The 22,992-nt window shown below is 44.9% G+C and overlaps 1 protein-coding gene across 5 annotated transcripts in view; it reads right to left on the bottom strand.

Annotated features, from left to right (window-relative positions):
* Positions 1–22,992, bottom strand: part of ccser2b (coiled-coil serine-rich protein 2b) — a 109,349-nt gene that overhangs the window by 11,465 nt on the left and 74,892 nt on the right. For 3 of the 5 annotated variants that reach the window (XM_014158323.2, XM_014158322.2, XM_045702428.1), the window contains 2 exons: positions 20,383–20,469; positions 5,025–5,138 (listed from right to left, as the gene is read on the bottom strand). In XM_014158323.2, the coding sequence (XP_014013798.1) occupies positions 5,025–5,138; positions 20,383–20,469 (201 nt within the window). Of the gene's footprint in view, positions 1–1,634; positions 1,723–5,024; positions 5,139–20,382; positions 20,470–22,992 lie in introns of all 5 variants that reach the window. The other 2 variants (XM_014158324.2, XM_014158325.2) reach the window with 1 other exon arrangement.

Below are 22,992 nucleotides of genomic sequence, written 5' to 3'. Positions count from 1 at the left end.
GCTTAAAATTGCTGTAAATTGGCCTTCACAAAAGTCTTTCTGTACAGTTGTTAATTTTACATTATTATTAGGAAAAAATTACTTACAGTTAACATAATTCAAGAGAGATGGAGGGGGCTGAAAAGAAAACATAACTTATAATTTGGTGTAACTTGTTATGATTGTCTGTAAACTCAATTCTATGTTGAATATTCAAGAAATTTCTCTTACATTTTTCGCTTTATTTTTTTCATAAATTACACTTAATTGTTCTTGAATAAGTTCCTACAGTTCATTTTGTTTTTCCTCTACCTTATTATGTGCTTCTATAGTACAGTTGTTATTGCTATCTACCTGTGCTGTTAGTTCCTCTATGTCCTTTGTTACAATTTTGCAGGTGAATTTCAGAAGGGGACATTTGGACCATGCTTTGGCTGAGAGTTTCTGTTAAGGTGGAGACTTCACTAATCTCATTAGTATAATTTCTCATACATCTCCCCCCAGAAACTCATTGGTTGAGTGATGTCATAGCTCTTTTTTGGGGGCAACCAGGGAGCAGAGAAAGTAACTGAAGAAAACTGCCGGCGACAGTAATTGAAGGCTGTCAGTTGGTCATTAAATCTCGGAAACCCCAAAATAAAATCTCCCATAATTGTGTCAGATGCTCGATTTCAATCACATACACTCACAGCACAAACACCTGGAACACAAAACAGAACACAAACACTCACACCACGCATAGAGCGCGCGCGCACTCACACAGTGTTGCACTGTCGCCCGCAGATAGGTTAAAAAATACATTAAAAATAAAACTTGAGTTCAATTACCAAGGGCGCTCTTCACTCATTAGCAGATGTGCGTGGAGTGTCTCTTAATTGAAATGTGTGGGATCAAGGCCCCACTGTTCTACCGAGCGTGATGGGAGGGAGCGGCTGATTGGGGGCAGGGATGGAGAGATGTACGAGTGGATGGAGGGATGAGAAATTTTAGGCCTGTGATGAGGGATACTGCCCCCATAGTCCTTGACTACCAAGTCCCACAGAGAGAGATCAAAGGGCAAGAACGGAATGAATTAGCGGAGAGAGTTTCTCTCTTTGCATTCTTTTTGGTCTTGACCCATTTTTCAGCATATTGTGGGTGTAACTGTGCTCTCACTGCTTTTATAGACTCTGGTGAGGAGACTGGAGCACTTTGAGAGTTCTCGTGAGTTATTTTAATGAAACGCCAAGGCTACACAATACCAGTAGGTGCTAGAGAGATTACTACCAAGGCAGGTTGTGGCTCTCCAGTCTGCTCTACTGGTCAGGTATTGGAAGAGCCCTTTAAAATGTCAGCCAGCTTGAAGACTACAAAAGTGGCTTGTGATGCTGACAACAACAGAGAAAGAATCCACAGTGACCAATGCAGGCAGCAAAGTGAGCGCTAGCTGAAGAGGATAGAAACCAAGGCAACTAGCTGGAAAAATACAGAGTTTGCACATCCTTGATTGTCTGGGGTGGGAGGGGGTGTAGCCAGCCAGCTTGATGCGCTAAGATTTCAGGGACTGTAACAGGGTGGCAGGGTGATGGTATGGGGGCATGGCGTTGAGGCTCTATAGGGTATGGGTGGCGAGAGGTAAGGGGCGGGATGGGATGGGGGCACTGTTAAGGACTCACTCTGTCTGCTGTGGTGGGGCATGCATGCCCGTGGGATCCTCTGGTGCGAGCGCTGCCAGGGAGAGAGGAAAGAAGCAGGCCGAACACCCTGTCCAGAGAGAAGAGGAACACCACAGGAGGTGACACACACACACACACACCGGAGAACAGAGAGAGGAGGCAGGGAGGATAGAACCCAGCCATGGTCAGTGAGCGATGCATCTCAATTCACACACACAAAGACACACATGGATGGCATCTCAAGAGGCCTGGAGGCATCATGGCATCTAAGGATTTCAGATATGGAATAGAATCATGGATTGATGTGTGTGTGTGTGTGTGTGTGTGTGTGTGTGTGTGTGTGTGTGTGTGTGTGTGTGTGTGTGTGTGTGTGTGTGTGTCAGTGAAGACCATGCTGTAAATTACAGCATCATCCTCTCAAACGTAGGACACACAGACATGTGGTCCAGAGGGACTGTCCCCACACCTCACACTTACCCGGCGCCTCAAATTGAGAAAACACTGCTGGGATGGGGGCCCAGCTCTGGTACAGGACAGCCACACTCCCTACTCTCCGGAGTCACCAGCCTATTTCCCCTTTGCTACACCAACTATGCGGCGCCACTCTAAGTCAATTCCCAGCCAGGGTGCTTGCAATGTCTCCCTGTACAACACAATTACACTCACACTCCTCCAGCTCAGACGCACCTGCCAGGGAGTGATTCGATATGGCGGAGGAAGATGACAGAAGAAGACTAGGGTCCCCTGTAAACTCATAGCTCCCTGACATGGCAGTGACCGGTATCGTTATTGGAGCTGCGGGAGGTTCGGCGCGAGAGGATCGGTTGGGTGTTGAGTTTAGCTTTGCTTTGGGGGACAGGGATGCGTTATTTGTGTACTGCCAACACAAATCAATCGTGTTCATTATGGTTGATGCCGGTTTCTCTGCAGTCTGGAAGACAGCATAATTTCACGTGCTCATTATTATGTTGCCTCTCTCTCCCTATCCCTCCATCAGTATCTCACCATCATTGTTGTCTGTTTAAATGATCAGTATTGATTAGTAGTACTATGACTAATCTGCTAGGGTTTGGCATTTTTGCTGTAAAAAAAATGGTAAACACAGTCATAGCTGTGACTGTGGAAAATGTTTCCCTTGAGTTTCTGAATGCTGTTGTCGACACAAACACATCCAGCTTGATATGCAGTAAGCTCTGTCTTCTTCGTGGCGTCAAGACATTCTCCATGATGCCTTGCTGTTTCCAACAGTCCGTCAAGCCTGTCACGCAGGGCGAGACGAGGAAGACCGTTTCACAGAGGGAAGACAGTTTGTTTTTCCATCATTGGCATTGAGCCATTTTTGGCCCTAAAAAAGACAGAATGTGTGTTGAATCCCAGAGATACAAGTGTAATTGCGCCATTGTATTTACCCATTGTAATTACCCAAGTTCTCTCTCAACTCTGGGACCACCCACAAGTTATTCTTTGTTTTGCCTGATGCAGGACTCTAGTGCCAGAGAAGAGAGACTCTCATACTGAAACATTCACACCTCCATTCATTTAGGAAAAGATAGTACATTTGTGCCAGAGTTTAGAGTACCGATAGATCAGTGTTCTAACTCCCGCTTGTGATAGTGTGGTTCAATGACAGAATGACGCAATTTACCACAATCTGACACCAACTACCACAAACAGTCGCGGTATGAGCTCAAAACTTTTCATTGAGGAACCACTGTACTCTCAAGCCACAGTCATCATGCCTCTGTCGATTTGCTTGCTTGATTCTTTTTGAGTTGACGCTACACTTTCTTTCCTTATCTTGAGACAGTGGGGAGAATGTCATCACCGTTTCGCTCATAACTGAAAAAATGTCAGAGCTATCACATGCCACATTTCCCCTTCAAACGAAACTGCAGCGGTTACTTACAGATGAGAAGGTCAGGGTGGAAAAATGAAAGAGGATGGGAAAGACCTGACCTATCTGTGCGTCTGAACGCTGGCAAATTCAATTCAAATTCAATTAGAGCGAAGAGGTGCAAGGTGTGTGCCTTGGGCTTGGTGAACTCGACGGCAGCCTCGCAGCTACTCTTATCTCTTCCTGCACTCAAGAAACGCATGGGTCCTGCCCTACTCCCAGCACCAGACCCCCAGCCCCTCTCCATCAACCCCCACCACACAGACCCCTCCCTGCACACGACCAGGAACAACATGTCCATTGCATTGTTCAGGTTAGGTAGAAACCGAAGCTGTAAATCTGAACCGAACCAATTTCCCTACTGTTTCCCCTCCACACTTTACTCTAAAGCTGCAACGCAGGAGGGTGAATAAATCATGACGGGACAAAAAGGTGACCAAAAGTGTGGCATCCATGATTGAGCACCGCCTCTCCCTGCCGCCCGCTTCATGGTGGTGGCGCCTCTCATCGATATGCTGGTGTCCTTCGGCCAGGCGTAAAAATTAAACACCTGCGCTGCGTTATTGCAGGACATATTTCAAGCAGAGCCTTCTTTTTCAAATCTAATCAGGCTTGTGCCGCTGCCTATCCCAACAAGCCTGTCCATCACGGGGGTGGCGGCTAGCGGTGTGCCAAGGCAATTTCCATGTTATAGCGGGCAGAGCATTTTAGCCTCGGTGCTGCTTTGCCCTGGGCGCCCCTGGTTTATCTGGGCCAGGAGATGTACACACTGTAATTAGTGATAGTCCTGGGATTTACCAGGCTGCCCAGGGGGCCCTGTTTCATCAGAGAACACAGACCGACAGCACCACAGTATAGTGCCAGGCAGGTATCTGTCCTGCTCCAACCGGCCTCCCGACTGCCTCACAGGTGGAACATGCCGCCTGTCCATCATGTGGCAGAGGCAAGAGGCTTGAAGAGAGCACTGGATGTCATTGAGTTTGTGCAGAGTAACAAAAGGAGCCTAGCTACCTACCTAGCTAAGTCACTCTATTAGGTGTCCTTTAGCAGCTACAGTATAAAAGGTTATAGAGCTTTATAAGAGCTCTAAATGTTTCACAGCCTCCTACAGAGAAGATGACTTGGAATAGGTTACACTTGCATGGCGAAAATCCAAATAAAAACAGTATGAAGAAAAAAAGTCTATGCATAGTCACTTTACCTCGACTAACCTGTACCCTTGCACATTGGTTCGGTACCGGTACCCACTGTATATAGCCTTGTTATTGTTAAGTCATTTTATTGTGTTACTTATTTTATTTAGTAAATATTTTCTTAACTCTATTTCTTGAACTGCATTGTTGGTTAAGGGCTTGTAAATAAGCATTTCACAGTAGGTCTACTCAATAAAATTTGATTTGAAGTCGAGTGGCCAACAGTGAATGTGATCAGGACATGACAGTGGGGTCTCTCTCTCTCTCTCTTACATATATATATATACAGGAAGCAGCACTCACAGCATGTCCCCTCCACTGTGGAGTCTGTGTGGCCTTGTCATGGTAGGTCACCGTCACTCTTTCCACGTCCCAGTGCTGCTGGCAGTGGCATCTCGTGGGCTCGACAGGAACAGCCTTTTCAAGAGAGAGACACGTCATTCAGTTGAAACTTTACATAGACACCAACAATCAATCATGTTTTGGTTAGTTCCAAATAGTTGAAAAGCCAGGGACAGCCTATTCAAGAGAGTTATTCAGTGGAAACTTTATACAGACACCAATACAATATTCAGTTCACAAATGTTCTGGTTAGTAGCAAAATTATTTGCATTGCCAAGAAGAGTTGCAGGTGCAGGGTGTGTTTTGAGTTTGTGGCATGTGTGTAAATAATTGTTTACTCAGATTAAGATTCATAAATCTTAATTTCTGTTTGAGTACTTATTTAATGACCAGGGTGTTGGGGACATGATGACAACAAACAAACACCTAATCAGGGACAAACTTAAATTAAAGATGAGGCATCATATAAAACCCAAGGTCATATAAAATACAGATGTTGGATCTTAATTTGAGCCAGTTTGCTACAGCAGGAAAATAATCCTGCAGCAACAAGAAATGCGAATTATAATATTCATATAAAATGTTTTTTTAGGGGGTTCATTGATTTCTCATACAGTAAAAGAAAATCAAGTCTGAAATTCCAAAGTGGAAATGTTTTAAATCTCAAATACACTACACGTTTTACATTTCCTGCATTGCAGGAAAGTTCTCCTGCAACAGGGTGATCAAATTAAGATCCTACATCTGTATCATAAAAAGGAATGTGACAGGACATAACCTTCATAACATTAACAGTAGAAGCATAACAAGTCCATAAACTGCAATAAGCAATTACTCTATCGGTTTCAGTGTGTATGGTCACACTGACCCTCTCTATAACCCTCTGTGTAGGCCAATGATGAACAGTGTAAGTGCTTCTGCAATGGCCACTGGCCCCACTCGAAACAGCCCACAAAAACAGCCCTCTTATTTCCCAAAGAAAACACCCACAGTCCAGAAGACAAATGAAAATCTGCAAGGCCCAGGCCTTTGGGTGGTTGGCCTTTGGGTGGTTGGCCTTTGGATGTGGCCTCAGTATGACACACACACACGAGAGAAGAGAATCCACAGCCACTCTAAATAATCATGTACCGTACGGTAGCAGTGTTCTCCCTCTTAGGACTCTCTCTTGTTCCATTACCAAGACGACCGACCGACCGACAGACCGACAGACAGACAGACAGACCGACAAAGACCAGCTTTGTGTTTGTACTCTTTCATGCATCCTTCAAAACCCCAGGGCTCTTTGTAAACACACACAACCTTTCAATCCCCTACTTCACTCTCATGGTTCTGATTACACATGTATACAATTACCTGTGCAAACACTTAAAGGCCTCTGAAGCTAGGCATACATTAGTCGACGACAAAAATCTTTTTAATCGTTGAAGCACTCACATTATGTGAATTGTCTGCATAATGTTGTCATCCTGAAGTCTGCGACCAGTCTGCTCAGATTACAGGAGTGTGCTCACATTAAAAACAGACCATCTTCTGCCATGGCCCGGCTAGCTGTCTGAATCGCCGTGACCCCAACCGACCTCACTACTCACTGGACCCTAATTATCACTTGGCTAAGCATGCCTCTCCTTAATGTCAATATGCCTTGTCCATTGCTGTTCTGGTTAGTGTTTATTGGCTTATTTCACTGTAGAGCCTCTAGCCCTGCTCATTATACCTTATCCAACCTTTCAGTTCCACCACCCACACATGCGATGACATCACCTGGTTTCAATGATGTTTCTAGAGACAATATCTCTCTCATCATCACTCAATGCCTAGGTTTACCTCCATTGTATTCACATCCTACCATACCTTTGTCTGTACATTATACCTTGAAGCTATTTTATCGCCCCCAGAAACCTGCTCCTTTTACTCTCTGTTCCGGACGTCCTACGCGACCAATTCTCATAGCTTTTACCCGTACCCTTATCCTACTCCTCCTCTGTTCCTCTGGCAATGTAGAGGTGAATCCAGGCCCTGCAGCGCCTAGCTCCACTCCTATTCCCCAGGCGCTCTCTTTTGATGACTTCTGTAACCGTAATAGCCTTGGTTTCATGCATGTTAACACTAGAAGCCTCCTCCCTAAGTTTGTTTTATTCACTGCTTTAGCACACTCTGCCAACCCGGATGTCCTAGCCGTGTTTGAATCCTGGCTTAGGAAGACCACCAAAAACTCTGAAATCTCCATCCCTAACTACAACATTTTCAGACAAGATAGAACAGCCAAAAAGGGCGGTGTTGCAATCTACTGCAGAGATAGCCTGCAGAGTTCCGTCCTACTATCCAGGTCTGTACCCAAACAATTTGAACTTCTACTATTAAAAATCCACCTCTCTAAAAACAAGTCTCTCACCGTTGCCGCCTGCTATAGACCACCCTCTGCCCCCAGCTGTGCTCTGGACACCATATGTGAACTGATTGCCCCCCCATCTATCTTTAGAACTCGTGCTGCTAGGTGACCTAAACTGGGACATGCTTAACACCCCAGCCATCCTACAATCTAAGCTTGATGCCCTCAATCTCACACAAATGATCAATGAACCTACCAGGTACCACCCCAAAGCCATAAACACGAGCACCCTCATAGATATCATCCTAACCAACTTGCCCTCTAAATACACCTCTGCTGTTTTCAACCAAGATCTCAGCGATCACTGCCTCATTGCCTGCATCCGTAATGGGTCAGCGGTCAAACGACCTCCACTCATCACTGTCAAACGCTCCCTAAAACACTTCAGCGAGGAGGCCTTTCTAATCGACCTGGCCTGGGTATCCTGGAAGGATATTGACCTCATCCCGTCAGTAGAGGATGCCTGGTTATTTTTTTTAAATGCCTTCCTCACCATCTTAAATAAGCATGCCTCATTCAAGAAATTTAAAACCAGGAACAGATATAGCCCTTGGTTCTCTCCAGACCTGACTGCCCTTAACCAACACAAAAACATCCTGTGGCGTTCTGCATTAGCATCGAACAGCCCCCGTGATATGCAACTTTTCAGGAAAGTTAGAAACCAATATACACAGGCAGTTAGAAAAGCCAAGGCTAGCTTTTTCAAGAAGAAATTTGCTTCCTGCAACACAAACTCAAAAAAGTTCAGGGACACTGTAAAGTCCATGGAGAATAAGAGCACCTCCTCCCAGCTGCCCACTGCACTGAGGATAAGAAACTCTATCACCACCTATAAATCAACTATAATTGAGAATTTCAATAAGCATTTTTCTACGGCTGGCCATGCTTTCCACCTGGCAACCCCTACCCCGGTCAACAGCAATGCACCCCCCACAGCAACTCGCCCAAGCCTTCCCCATTTCTCCTTCTCCCAAATCCAGTCAGCTGATGTTCTGAAAGAGCTGCAAAATCTGGACCCCTACACATCAGCCGGGCTAGACAATCTGGACTCTTTCATTCTAAAATGATCTGCCGAAATTGTTGCAACCCCTATTACTAGCCTGTTCAACCTCTCTTTTGTGTCGTCTGAGATTCCCAAAGATTGGAAAGCAGCTGCGGTCATCCCCCTCTTCAAAGGGGGGTACACTCTTGACCAAACTGCTACAGACCTATATCTATCCTACCCTGCCTTTCTAAGGTCTTCGAAAGCCAAGTCAACAAACGCATTACCGACCATTTCGAATCCCACCGCACCTTCTCCGCTATGCAATCTGGTTTCAGAGCTGGTCATGGGTACACCTCAGCCATGCTCAAGGTCCTAAACGATATCTTAACCGCCATCGATAAGAAACAATACTGTGCAGACGTATTCATTGACCTGGCCAAGGCTTTCGACTCTGTCAATCACCACATCCTCATCGGTAGAAGCAATAGTCTTGGTTTCTCAAATGATTGCCTCGCCTGGTTCACCAACTACTTCTCTGATAGAGTTCAGTGTGTCAAATCGGAGGGCCTGTTGTCCGGACCTCTGTCAGTCTCTATGGGGGTGCCACAGGGTTCAATTATTGGGCCGACTCTCATCTGTGTATACATCAATGATGTCGCTCTTGCTGCTGGTGAGTCTCTGATCCACCTCTATGCAGACGACACCATTCTGTATACTTCTGGCCTTTCTTTGGACACTGTGTTAACAACCCTCCAGTCAAGCTTCAATGCCATACAACTCTCCTTCCGTGGCCTCCAACTGCTCTTAAATACAAGTAAAACTAAATGCATGCTCTTCAACCGATCACTGCCTGCACCTGCCCGCCCGACCAGCATCACTACTCTGGACAGTTCTGACTTAGAATATGTGGACAACTACGAATACCTAGGTATCTGGTTAGACTGTAAACTCTCCTTCCAGACTCACATTAAGCATCTCCAATCCAAAGTTAAATATAGAATTGGCTTCTTATTTCGCAACAAAGCATCCTTCACTCATGCTGCCAAACATACCCTCGTAAAACTGACCATCCTACCAATCCTCGACTTCGGCGATGTCATTTACAAAATAGCCTCCAATACCCTACTCAATAAATTGGATGCAGTCTATCACAGTGCCATCCGTTTTGTCACCAAAGCCCCATATACTACCCACCACTGCAACCTGTACGCTCTCGTTGGCTTTCCCTCGCTTCATACTCGTCGCCAAACCCACTAGCTCCAGGTCATCTACAAGACCCTGCTAGGTAAAGTCCCCCCTTATTTCAGCTTGCTGGTCACCATAGCAGCACCCACCTGTAGCACGCGCTCCAGCAGGTATATCTCACTGGTCACCCCCAAAGCCAATTCCTCCGACCGCCTCTCCTTCCAGTTCTCTGCTGCCAATGACTGGAACGAACTACAAAAATCTCTGAAACACTTATCTCCCTCACTAGCTTTAAGCACCAGCTGTCAGAGCAGCTCACAGATTACTGCACCTGTACATAGCCCATCTATAATTTAGCTCAAACAACTACCTCTTCCCCTACTGTATTTATTTATTTTGCTCCTTTGCACCCCATTTTTTCTATTTCTACTTTGCACTTTCTTCCACTGCAACTCTACCATTCCAGTGTTTTACTTGCTATATTGTATCTACTTTGCCACCATGGCCTTTTTTTGGCTTTACCGCCCTTATCTCACATAATTTGCTCACATTGTATATAGACTTATTTTTCTACTGTATTATTGACTGTATGTTTGTTTTACTCCATGTGTAACTCTGTGTTGTTGTATGTGTCAAACTGCTTTGCTTTATCTTGGCCAGGTCGCAATTTTAAATGAGAACTTGTTCTCAACTTGCCTACCTGGTTAAATTAAGGTGAAATAAAAATAAACATTACTAGACCCCTCCCTGTCCTGCTATTTCCAGATGTGTCGTGGCCCGCCTCCTACTCTGTAGCCGGGCAACGGAGGACAAGTTGCAGAAGTTGCAAGTCTAATCGTAGCACCCCCCTCACTACACAAGATACGACCAAAAATGTCTGCCATGTCAGAAAAAGCATCGGGACCTAAGACGTGGACCAGAAGAGTGCAAGACCCATAATCGCACGTCTTTCACCCGCTCACATTCACATTATGCAACCTAAGAGGTCTTGGTCGGAGCACTTAATTTATCCCAGAAATTTGTTGTGGATCCCAAATCAGGCAAAATCGCTGTTTAAAATGGTGTAATGTATGACCAGCTTCAGGGGCCTAAAGAGACAATCAATGACGTATAGATTACAGAAAATGCAAGTAGTGACTCTGATGCTTAAAGGGATAATCCACCCTCAGAAATAAAAATCATGACATTACTGTCAATTTGATGAAAGCCTCTGTTCTAACAGTGGGTAAAATAAAACATTTCCCCATGATTTAACTTCTAAGAGGTCCATCTGTGAAATCTGGAAATCGTGTAGGAACAGGTCATAGCTACACGGTTCTCATCACTGAAGATGACACACTATCACATTTCATAACGCTTTTAAAACAATTACCTGCACTCCAGATCGGCAAAACATCCGTTTATATCGTCATGACAAAGTATATATTTCACTTCGATGTGCTCAATCTAAACAGTGTACCAAATTATTCAACTGAGTTTCTCCTTCAAGTACCATCTCGCAATGCGCTCCGTGTCTGTGGGAAAGGGGCCATTATTACCATAGCAACGTATTCTGCTCTCACTCTGGGCAGAGACGAACTGCAAAATGAACTCGGTGAGACAGACTCCTAAATTGATAGTGCAGTTTGTTTACGCAATTTTACAGATAGCTAGCTAGCTACTTCACATGCTGATATTGGCCTTGGTATTATTGTGTGTAGCTAGCTAGCCAGCAAGCCAGCCCAGAGAGAGCATTGCATTGTGAGTTTTGTAGACTTGAGCTGCAACAGATTAACACTGTCATTGGAATTGGTGGTTTGTGGTGGATTATCCCTTTAAAGCCAGTGGGAGGACTGAGAGCACCATAGAACAACACTGTCATCTAAAACAGCAATACGCTTTCACAATAGCAAACCCATTCAAAGGTAAGAGTATGCACATCAAAGACATTACAGCACAGGTGTCAACCTCATTCCATGGAGGGCCAAGTGTCTGCAGGTTCTCATTTCTCCCTTGTACTTGATTGATCAATGAAGGTCAATGACTAGTAGGGCCACATAAAATCACAGTATTTTAATAGAAAAACAACCTAATTGGATGTTCTGAGTCTTAAACCACATCAGGAGACCACTTTCGAGGTCTGGGAAAAATCTAAGACATTTAGAATTTTGGGTGTAGTTACCCTTTAATTAATCTGTGCACCAGCCAGAGACCCTTGTTTGGTTAGTAGTGTTTCTGTAGCGCTCATGTGATTGCAAAGTTTGCTAAACAAATGGACAGTGGATTGATGCAAATAATCATGATATTCTGCCAGGTAGGCATAGGCTACTTGGTTAACATTTAATTGAGAACATTTTTGGGAAACCTTTCCATCTACCAACAGAGGGTTAAGCATTAGCATAATCCCTAACGGCTACATAAAGTGCAGACTAGACCTAGGCAAGCACCGAACACAGACAGGGGCATTCCTGTCTTATGATTAACTTGGGCAAATTAATGAATTTTCAAATAAGTTAAATATATTTAGTCGATTTCCCGCTAAGTTCAAATCATTTAGTTGATTTCCTACTAAATTTGATACATTTAGTCGATTTCCTACTAAATTCAACACATTTAGTCAATTTCCTGCTAAGTTCAATACATTTAGTTGATTTCCAACTACGTCCAATACATTTAGTTGTTTTTCTACTAAGTTCAAATCAAACAAAGTTTATTTGTCATGTGCGCCGAATACAACAGGTGTAAACCTTACAGTGAAATGCTTACTTACAGGCTCTAACCAATAGTGCAAAAAAGGAATTGGGTGAACAATAGATATTTAAGGAAATAAAAACAACAGTAAAAAAACTGTGAAAAACAGTAGCGAGGCTATATACAGACACCGGTTAGTCAGGCTGATTGAGGTAGTATGTACATGTAGATATGGTTAAAGTGACTATGCATATATGATGAACAGAGAGTAGCAATAGCATAAAGAGGGGATGGCGGGACACAATGCAGATAGCTCGGTTAGCCAATGTGCGGGAGCACTGGTTGGTCGGTCCAATTGAGGTAGTATGTACATATGTACATGAATGTATAGTTAAAGTGACTATGCATATATGACAAACAGAGAGTAGCAGCAGCGTAAAAAGAGGGGTTGGGGGGGTGCGACACAATATAAATAGTCCGGGTAGCCATTTGATTACCTGTTCAGGAGTCTTATGGCTTGGGAGTAAAAACTGTTGAGAAGCCTTTTTGTCCTAGACTTGGCACTCCGGTACTGCTTGCCATGCGGTAGTAGAGAGAACAGTCTATGACTGGGGTGGCTGGGGTCTTTGACAACTTTTAGGGCCTTCCTCTGACACCGCCTGGTATAGAGGTCCTGGATGGCAGGCAGCTTAGCCCCAGTGATGTACTGGGCCGTACGCACTACCCTCTGTAGTGCCTTGCGGTCGGAGGCCGAGCAGTTGCCGTACCAGGCAGTGACGCAACCAGTCAGGATGGTCTTGATGTTGCAGCTGTAGAACCTTTTGAGGATTTCAGGACCCATGACAAATCTTTTTAGTTTCCTGAGGGGGAATAGGCTTTGTCGTGCCCTTTTCACGACTGTCTTGGTGTGTTTGGACCATTCTAGTTTGTTGGTGATGTGGACACCAAGGAATTTGAAGCTCTCAACCTGCTCCACTACAGCCCAGTCGATGAGAATGGGGGCGTGCTCGGTCCTCCTTTTCCTGTAGTCCACAATCATCTCCTTAGTCTTGGTTACGTTGAGGGATAGGTTGTTATTCTGGCACCACCCTGCCAGGTCTGGCACCACCCTGGCACCACCCTACCTACCTCATCCCATATTTGTTTTTCTGCTCTTTTGCACACCAGTATTTCTACTTGCACATCCTCATCTGCACATCTATCACTCCAGTGTTAATTGCTAAATTGTAATTACTTCGTCACTATGGCCTATTTATTGCCTTACCTCCTTACTTCATTTGCACACATTGTATACAGATTTCTCTATTGTGTCATTGATTGTACATTTGTTTATCCCATTTGTAACTCTGTGTTGTTGTTTTTGTTGCACTGCTTTGCTTTATCTTGGCCAGGTCACAATTGTGAATGAGAACTGGTTCTCAACTGGCCTACCTGGTTAAATAAATGTGAAATTAAAAAAATGTAATTGTCGATTTCCTACTAAGTTCAATATATTTTGTTGTTTATTTCCAGCCACCCCAGTCATAGACTGTTCTCTCTACTACCGCATGGCAAGCAGTACCGGAGTGCCAAGTCTAGGACAAAAAGGATTCTCAACAGTTTTTACTCCCAAGCCATAAGATTCCTGAACAGGTAATCAAATGGCTACCCGGACTATTTGCATTGTGTGCCCCCCCCAACCCCTCTTTTTACGCTGCTGCTACTCTCTGTTTATCATACATGCATAGTCACTTTAACTATACATTCATGTACATATGTACATACTACCTCAATTGGCCCGACCAACCAGTGCTCCCGCACATTGGCTAACCAGGCTATCTGCATTGTGTCCCGCCACCCACCACCCACCAACCCCTCTTTTACGCTACTGCTACTCTCTGTTCATCATATATGCATAGTCACTTTAACCATGTCTACATGTACATACTACCTCAATCAGCCTGACTAACCGGTGTCTGTATGTAGCCTCGCTACTTTTATAGCCTCGCTACTGTATATAGCCTTCTACTATTATTTTTCACTGTCTTTTTACTGTTGTTTTATTTCTTTACTTACCTATTGTTCACCTAATACCTTTTTTGCACTATTGGTTAGAGCCTGTAAGTAAGCATTTCACTGTAAGGTCTAAACCTGTTGTATTCGGTGCACGTGACAAATAAACTTTGATTACCGTAATTTCCGGACTATTAAGCGCACCTGAATATAAGCCGCACCCACTGATTAAAAAAAATATATATATATATTTTGAACATAAATAAGCCGTACATGTCTATAAGCTGCAGGTGCCTACCGGTACATTGAAACAAATGAACTTTACACAGGCTTTAACGAAACACGGCTTGTAACAAAAATAACTAGGCTTTAACGAAACACGGCTTGTAACAAAAATAACTAGGCTTTAACGAAACACGGCTTGTAACAAAAATAAATAGGCTTTAACGAAACACGGCTTGTAACAAAAATAAATAGGCTTTAACGAAACACGGCTTGTAACAAAAATAAATAGGCTTTAACGAAACACGGCTTGTAACAAAAATAAATAGGCTTTAACGAAACACGGCTTGTAACAAAAATAAATAGGCTTTAACGAAACACGGCTTGTAACAAAAATAAATAGGCTTTAACGAAACACGGCTTGTAACAAAGAATAAAAAATTTGCAGTAAGCTTTAGTTGTCTTTTTGCACTGAGTCCATTCCTCACGCTGCTGTTTCCAACGTCTTATCATCGACTCATTAAGACCAAGCTCCCGTGCAGCAGCTCTATTTCCTTTTCCAACAGCCAGATCAATCGCCTTCAACTTGAAAGCTGCATCATATGCATTTCTCCGTGTCTTTGCCATGATGAGGGTGACAAAATGACTACCGTAATCAGAATGATGGGAAGTTTGAGAGCGCTCGATTTAATCTAAACAGTAAACAAAAAAGTTGTTTGACCTTAACCCGTTCGGCAATTTCATTAGTCTAATGAAAGCTTCATGCCGGCAAAAAACTGAGCACGTCACAGAATGTGTTTTTTTGGAAAAAAAAAATTGAAAGCAGAAAAAATCCATATATTAGCCGCGTCATTGTTTAAGCCGCGGGGTTCAAAGCGTGGGAAAAAAGTTGCGGCTTATAGTCTGGAATTTACTGTAGATTTTTCTTTATATTGTTTAATTCCGTGATTCCGTCTGTATTTACGCTTTTTTAGGGCTCTAGATTAGTTAGGAACTCCCCTCATCTGGTTGTCTAGGTCTTCATTGAAAGGAAGTAACAAAACCAGCAGACGCTCGGCTCTCCATGGAAAGAGTTGGACACCCCTGCACTACAGTATCAGGTGCAAGTGTTTGAATGCCCCCATCAATGAATGGCAATGTTTCCATCATTATGGATCTTAGCATAGCAGTGGAAAGTCCCAGAAATTATAGAACCATTCAAACAGTGTACAGGTATTCCTCTCCTTTACAATATCAAGTCCTATCACTCAGGGTCGGTCCAGGCTCTAACTCCCTGTTATGTCTGCATACTACCATACCATACTACTATATTATACTACCATACACCACTATTATACTACCATACTACTGTACCATCCTACCAAACTACTATACTACAACAGGAGAATGATACCCTGAAATAAAACAGTGTTCTGTTGATCGATACGCCAGTTCAACTTCAAAGGTGATAGTAGCAGGAGTGAGAGAGATGTGTGTTCCTGTGTTGAAGAAATAGTAATGATCCACAGCTCCTCTGGACCTGAATCATGCATACAGGCTGATTCTAGTCATAAAGAATATTAGCTATGGCATGCTGAAAATACATCAATAGGAACATGATTCCCTGGAATAAAACAGTGCTCTGTTGTTTGATATGGTAGTTCAACTTCAAAGGTGAAGTTAGCAGGAGAGAGAGAAAGAGATATGTGTAATGAATCGTCCCATGCTGCCTTCACAGCTCCTCTGGACCTGAATCATGCATCCAGGTTGATTCTAGTCATAACAAATATCAGCCTTAAATCATGTATCAATACATGGTCTATGGAACGGGAAGGGGTTGCTTGAATTAGCTAGGGTTGTAAAGAGATGATGATATCAAAAGAGAAGTTGGCTAATGAAACTTCAATAGCATATCTGTGATCTGGTAATGTGAAAGGTAGACTTCAGGGAATTTGAAATTATGGTAATTTGCAACTGGCCACATCCTGTAAATAACTGAAATCATAAATAAATAATTGGATAGATTCATCGGGACAAAAAAATTAAGAAATTACAGGATACTAGAAAAACCAATATTAAACCAAAGAGTTTAAAAAATGACATGGTAAACAGCGTCAAAACAGCACCATGTAATTAACACAAAGTTAGCGTAGGAAAGCTGTGGGTGAAATTGTTTTAAATAAATAAAAGTCTAATTTCAACATGTTGGAGTGGATTAAAGCAGCAAAGCGGTAAGCCTCAATCAATAACATTTGCAGAAGCTCAACTTTCTCGTTCCAACCAGTTTGATCAGAAATGGAAAAGATCCCAGAGAGAGAGAAACAGACCGAGAGAGAGGAGAGAGAAGGAGAGAGAGAGAGAAACAGCCTGAGAAAGAGGAGAGACAGAAGGGGAGAGAGAGAGAGAGAGACCGAGAAAGAGGAGACAGAGGAGAGAGAGAAACAGACCGAGAAAGAGGAGAGACAGAAGGAGAGAGAGAGAGACCGAGAAAGAGGAGAGACAGGAGAGAGAGAGAGAGAGAGACTGAGAAAGAGGAGACAGAAGGAGAGAGAGATAGAAACACAGAGAAAGAGGAGAGACAGAAGGAGAGCGAGAGACCGAGAGAGCGAGAGAGAGACCGAGAGAGAGACAGAGAGAGACCGAGAGAGAGACAGAGAGAGACAGAGAGAGACAGAGAGAGACCGAGAGAGAGACCGAGAGAGAGACAGAGAGAGACCGAGAGAGAGACAGAGAGAGAGAGAGAGACAGAGAGAGAGAGACCGAGAGAGAGAAGGAGAGAGAGAGACAGAGAGAGAGAGAGAGACCGAGAGAGAGAAGGAGAGAGAGAGACCGAGAGAGAGACAGACAGAAGGAGAGAGCGCGAGAGACAGAGACAGAGACAGACAGAGAGAGAGAGAGAGAGAGAGAGAGGGAGAGAGAGAGGACAGAGGTCTAACAATGATAGCACAAGATGTACCCAGAGTAGGAACCACACTGCCCACATAGGACAGGTCTAACAATAACAGCCCTCCTCCCACTCTACCTCCGGGGCAGTAGCAGGTAGCTGGAGTGGCTCAGGCCCTCGAAGACACATCCAGGCATGGAAACACAAGTCCACACTGGGCCCAAACTACCATTGGATGCTGCTCCTGCAGTTCTGAAGTCTTCACCACAGCATGGCCAGCCTCAGACCCAGCCCCTGCGTGGATATATACACAGCAGGCACCCATTGGAGCCCTATAGAGCCCATAGTTAATGTATGATCCCCACAGTGAGTGGATGGCAGAGGAGAGGCTTATAGACTAATGAGAGATGACATGTCACTATGTGACCCATAAGTGGCTGTGGGTTTGGAGGTAAAATCATGGGGTTTGACAGCACTTACTGTGCAAGGGCCACAGTGAAAGTGACAAGCTTGAAGAGTGACTTGGCATGAGAAAGGTCGAAAGTCGGAGCTGATGAAGTGCACTGCACTTAAAGGGAGTTTGCGTTTACAGTGTCAACTTAATAGAAGTCAACTTTTGCACACTAGTAAGCAGGGTTGTGTTGGAGACCACCTAAAGCGAGTCCAAGTCAAGACCGAGACCAGAGCAAACAGAGTCCGAGGCAAGACCGAGGCCAGAGCAATGCGAGTCCAACTCAAGACCATGATTATAATTTTGTCAGATCAGCACCATAATAAAAGCTCCAAATGAAGCGTAATTCTTTGTCAATATTTCAGAAAAACATATGGATTCTTCAGCCATTCAGAAAGGCATTCTGAGGGTAAATAGAGAGCCACTCTTCAAATGATCACAAACCACGGTCTGTAAATAGATAAAAATACCAAATTAAAACATTTCCCCCGGCCTCCCCTATGAGGGGAGCAAGGAAATTCCGAAGAGCGTGAGAAAGTTTGAGGAAATGTTTCAACAAAAGTAAAGGACAGTAATGTTTCAAGTAAAGTAGAAAGCCCAGGTTAATAGGTTATAATATACATATGTCTTGAAAGGACTGTGGATCTCTGGCCTGGAAAAGCTAATTGTATGCACTGACTGAACAGGAGCTGATCATTCTTTTTTTTACTCCACTGGGGCCTCATTTAGAAACCGTGCGTACCTACACTACCGTTCAACAGTTTGGGCTCACTTAGAAATGTCCTTGTTTTTGAAAGAAAATATCATTTTTTGTCCATTAAAATAACATAAAATTGATCAGAAATACAATGTAGACATTGTTAATGTTGTAAATGACTATTGTAGCTGGAAACGGCATATTTTTTTATGGAATATCTACATAGGCGTACAGAGGCCCATTATCAGTAACCATCACTCCTGTGTTCCAATGGCACATTGTGTTAGCTAATAATCCAAGTTGATCATTTTAAAAGGCTAATTGATCATTAGAAAACCCTTTTGCAATTATGTTAGCACAGCTGAAAACTGTTGTACTGATTAAAGAAGCAATAAAACTAGCCTTCTTTAGACCAGTTGAGTATCTGGAGGATCAGCATTTGTGGGTTCGATTACAGGCTCAAAATGGCCAGGCACGAAGCCATTTCTTCCGAAACTCGTCAGTCTATTCTTGTTCTGAGAAATGAAGGCTATTCCATGCGAAAAATTGCCAAGAAACTGAAGATCTCGTACAACACTGTGTACTACTCCCTTCACAGAACAACGCAAACTGTCTCTATCCAGAATAGAAAGAGGATGGCCTGAAACAAATGTCTTTGTTTCAGGCCATTTTGAGCCTATAATCGAACCCACAAATGCTGATGCTCAAGATACTCAACTAGTCTAAAGAAAGCTAGTTTTATTGCTTCTTTAATCAGTATAACAGTTTTCAGCTGTGCTAACATAATTGCAAAAGGGTTTTCTAATGATCAATTAGCCTTTTAAAATGATAAACTTGGATTAGCTAACACAACGTGCCATTGGAATACAGGAGTGATGGTTGCTGATAATGGGCCTCTGTACGCCTATGTAGATATTCCATAAAAAAATATGCCGTTTCCAGGTACAATAGTTATTTACAACATTAACAATGTCTATACTGTATTTCTGATCAATTTGATGTTATTTTAATCAACATAAATTTATTTTAAAAACAAGGACATTTCTAAGTGATCCCAAACTTTTGAACGGTAGTGTACAAAATATGCATGTTCTAGTTTTCACGCAAAAGTTGGCATTTATAAAAACTGAACTTGACGTGAGAATGTGCTGATCCTCCTGCCAACTTTAGACCATGCGTATGCACAGTTTATAGTGGTTGAAGTGCTGCATTTCAAGAAGACTGACCAAGTGAATCCAGGTGAAAGCTATGATTCCTTGTTGATGTCACTTGTTAAATCCACTTCAATCAGTGTAGATGAAGGGAAGAAGACAGGTTAAAGAAGGCCTGGAGACAATTGAGACATGGATTGTGTGTGCGCTATTCAGAGGGTGAATGGGCAAGACAAACGATTTCAGTGCCTTTGAACGGGGTATGGTAGTAGGTGCCAGGCGCACCGGTTTGTGTGTGTCAAGAACGGCAATGCTGCTGGGTTTTTCACGCTCAACAGTTTCCCATGTATAACAAGAATGGTCCACCACCCAAAGGACATCCAGCCTACTTAACACAACTGTGGGAAGCATTGGAGTCAACATGGGCCAGCATCCCTGTGGAACGCTTTCAATACCTTGCAGAGTCCATGCCCTGACGAATTGAGGCTGTTCTGAGGGCAAAAGGGGGTGCAACTAAATTTGAGTAAGGTGTACACTAACTATTTATTTTATCTTTGGATACTAAAATAATTAGAAATAGGCATCTATTTTCTATTATTTATTTCATTTCAATGATCATTGCGAGACCGAGTAAAGGATCTGACACCAAGACAAGACTGAGACATTCAATATGTGGTCTTGAGTTCTACAACACTGCTAATAAGTACATACCACACGCTTGGTGAGCTGAGCAATGATCCTATCTTTACTTCTCAGCTCCTCTCTCAGCTCCTGCACCTCCTTCAACAGCTCCTCCACCTGTAATACACAGAGAAGACACATCTTAGTACAGCAACACAGATTTATTTGACCCCTACTGGCCTTAAACTCACATCTCCACCCGTCCGCCGCAGGGCTGCCAAGATCTGAGCCAGAATGCAATTTGTGAATTCTCCAGAGGACGGCAGGGAACACAAAGTCTAGCCCCAAAATACACAGCGGGGGGGTGGTCCATCGACCAATCACAGGTCAGAGTCACAAACCTGGCTGTGATGTTGGGATGTCTCATTGCAGGAGGGAGAGATAGACGGAGCCCGTGAATGAGAGAGGGGAGAGAGAGAAATAGAGGCGAGAAGAGAGAGCGGGGAAAGATAGGGGAGAGAGTGAGAGAGAGAGAGGTTAGACAGATGACAGAGCGAGGGAGGAGAGACAGAAAGATTGTGAAAGAGGGGGGAGAGAGAGCGAGAGGAGGAGGGGAGAGGGAGAGAGAGGGGGGACAGAGAAGGGGTGAGAGAGCAAGAGGGGGAGAGAAAAAGAGAGAGCAAGAGCATGTTTGGAAAGCCAGAGGATGAAATACAGAGGGAGATGCACAGACAGAGATGACAGAGCAAGAGGGGAGAGACAGAAAGATTGTGAGAGAGGGAGAGATGAGGAGAGAGGGAGATGAGGAGAGAGATGAGGAGAGAGAGGGGCGAATGAGAGAAAGAAGGCGGAGAGAGAGAGAGCGCGGGAGACTGCGAGAGAGCGAGAGAAAGCGAGACAGCGAGGGAGAGAGCGAGGGAGCGTGAGAGAGAGCAAAAGAGCGAGGGAGCGCGAGAGAGCGAGGGAGTGCACGAGAGAGCAAGAGAGTGCACGAGAGAGCGAGAGAGTGCACGAGAGAGCGAGAGAGTGCACGAGAGAGCGAGAGAGTGCACGAGAGAGCGAGAGAGTGCACGAGAGAGCGAGAGAGTGCACGAGAGAGCGAGAGAGTGCACGAGGGAGTGCACGAGAGAGCGAGGGAGTGCACGAGAAAGAACATGTTCGGAAAGCCTGAGGATGAAAGACAGAGGGAGATGCACAGACAGATGACGGAGCGAGAGGGAAGAGACAGAAAGATTGTGAGAGAGGGAGAGATGAGGAGAGAGAGAGAGAGAGGGAGAGATGAGCAGAGACAGGGGCGAGAGGGAGATGAGAAGAGGGAGAGAGGGGCGAGAGAGAGAAAGAGAGAGAAAGAAGGCAGAGAGAGAGAAGGAGAAGAGAGAGCGAGAGGGGAGCGCGAGGGGAGCGCGAGGGGAGCGCGAGGGGAGCGCGAGAGGGAGCGAGAGGGAGCGAGAGGGAGCGAGAGGGAGCGAGAGGGAGCGAGAGGGAGCGAGAGGGAGCGCGGGAGCGCGCGCGAGAGTGTGAGGGAGCACGCGAGAGAGCGAGGGAGCGCACGAGAGAGCGCGGAGAGTGAGGAGAGCGAGGGAGCGCGGAGAGCGAGGGAGTGCGGAGAGTGAGGGAGCGCAAGAGAAAGAACATGTTTGGAAAGCCTGAGGATGAAAGACAGAGGGAGATGCACAGACAGAGATGATGGAGCGAGAGGGAAGAGACAGAAAGATTGTGAGAGAGGGAGAGATGAGGAGAGTGAGAGAGAGAGAGAGAGAGAGAGAGATGAGGAGAGAGAGGGGCGAGAGGGAGAAAGAGAGAGAGAGAGAAGGGGAAGAGAGAGCAAGACGGGAGAGCAAGGGCGCGCACGAGGGAGCGCAAGAGAGAGCGAGTGAGAGAGTGAGAGGGGGGTGAGAGAAGGGGGAGAGAACGAGAGGGGGAGAGAAAGAGAGAGCATGTTTGGAAAGCCAGAGGATGAAAGGCGGAGGGAGATGCACAACACACCTGTCAGGAGGGGAGAGATAATAAGCTGGGTCCGGGTCAAGACAGCACATCAAAGGCTCAACGCCACAGTGGGGCCCTGGCCATGCAACTTTAATGTGCCTCAGCCAAAGACGGAGCGGAAGCCCCAGGCCCAGACATTCTGATGTGCTCCCAGGCCAGCCGGGCTTCCTTTGGCTGCTACCCACTGCCCACTCCCCTCCTTGGTCCCTACACTCCCTACACTCCAGCCCAGCCAGACAAACACACAGTCCCTACGTGACCAACAGATTAGTGCATACATGGCTATATACTGAATGTATAAATGTATTATAAATGCATGCTGGCTCCTGCTCAAACACCGTGTGGTGTGAGTGCATGTTAGGCAATCCAGTCATAGGGAGCCTCTGGTTTGGAGCCTTCTCCATCCATGTCAATAAACCGAGCTGAGCTGCTGTCGTACAGAAGGGTTCTGCTGGCTCCCAGGGAGGGGGATGAGAGCTGTGGGTTGGGCTCCCCCATGTTGTTAGGGTCTTTGTGGTTCAGGTTAATCTCGCTCGCCCTGGTTGGTGTCATGCAGCAGCACCTCTTCCCCCCCGCTCTTACCAACTCTCTCTCGCACATCTCGCTCTCTTTCGTTCTCGGCTTAGCTTTCCCTCGCCCAGACAGACAGACATGCTATGGTAAGCTGGTTGAGACAGAGAGGCAGGGGCATTGTGACATCAAGAGGAGAAGGAA

Source organism: Salmo salar, chromosome ssa19 (genome assembly GCF_905237065.1).
Source record: "Salmo salar chromosome ssa19, Ssal_v3.1, whole genome shotgun sequence".
NCBI classification, from domain to species: domain Eukaryota; kingdom Metazoa; phylum Chordata; class Actinopteri; order Salmoniformes; family Salmonidae; genus Salmo; species Salmo salar.
Note: the sequence above shows the minus strand (reverse complement) of the source record. Positions and strands in the feature narration are given on the sequence as shown.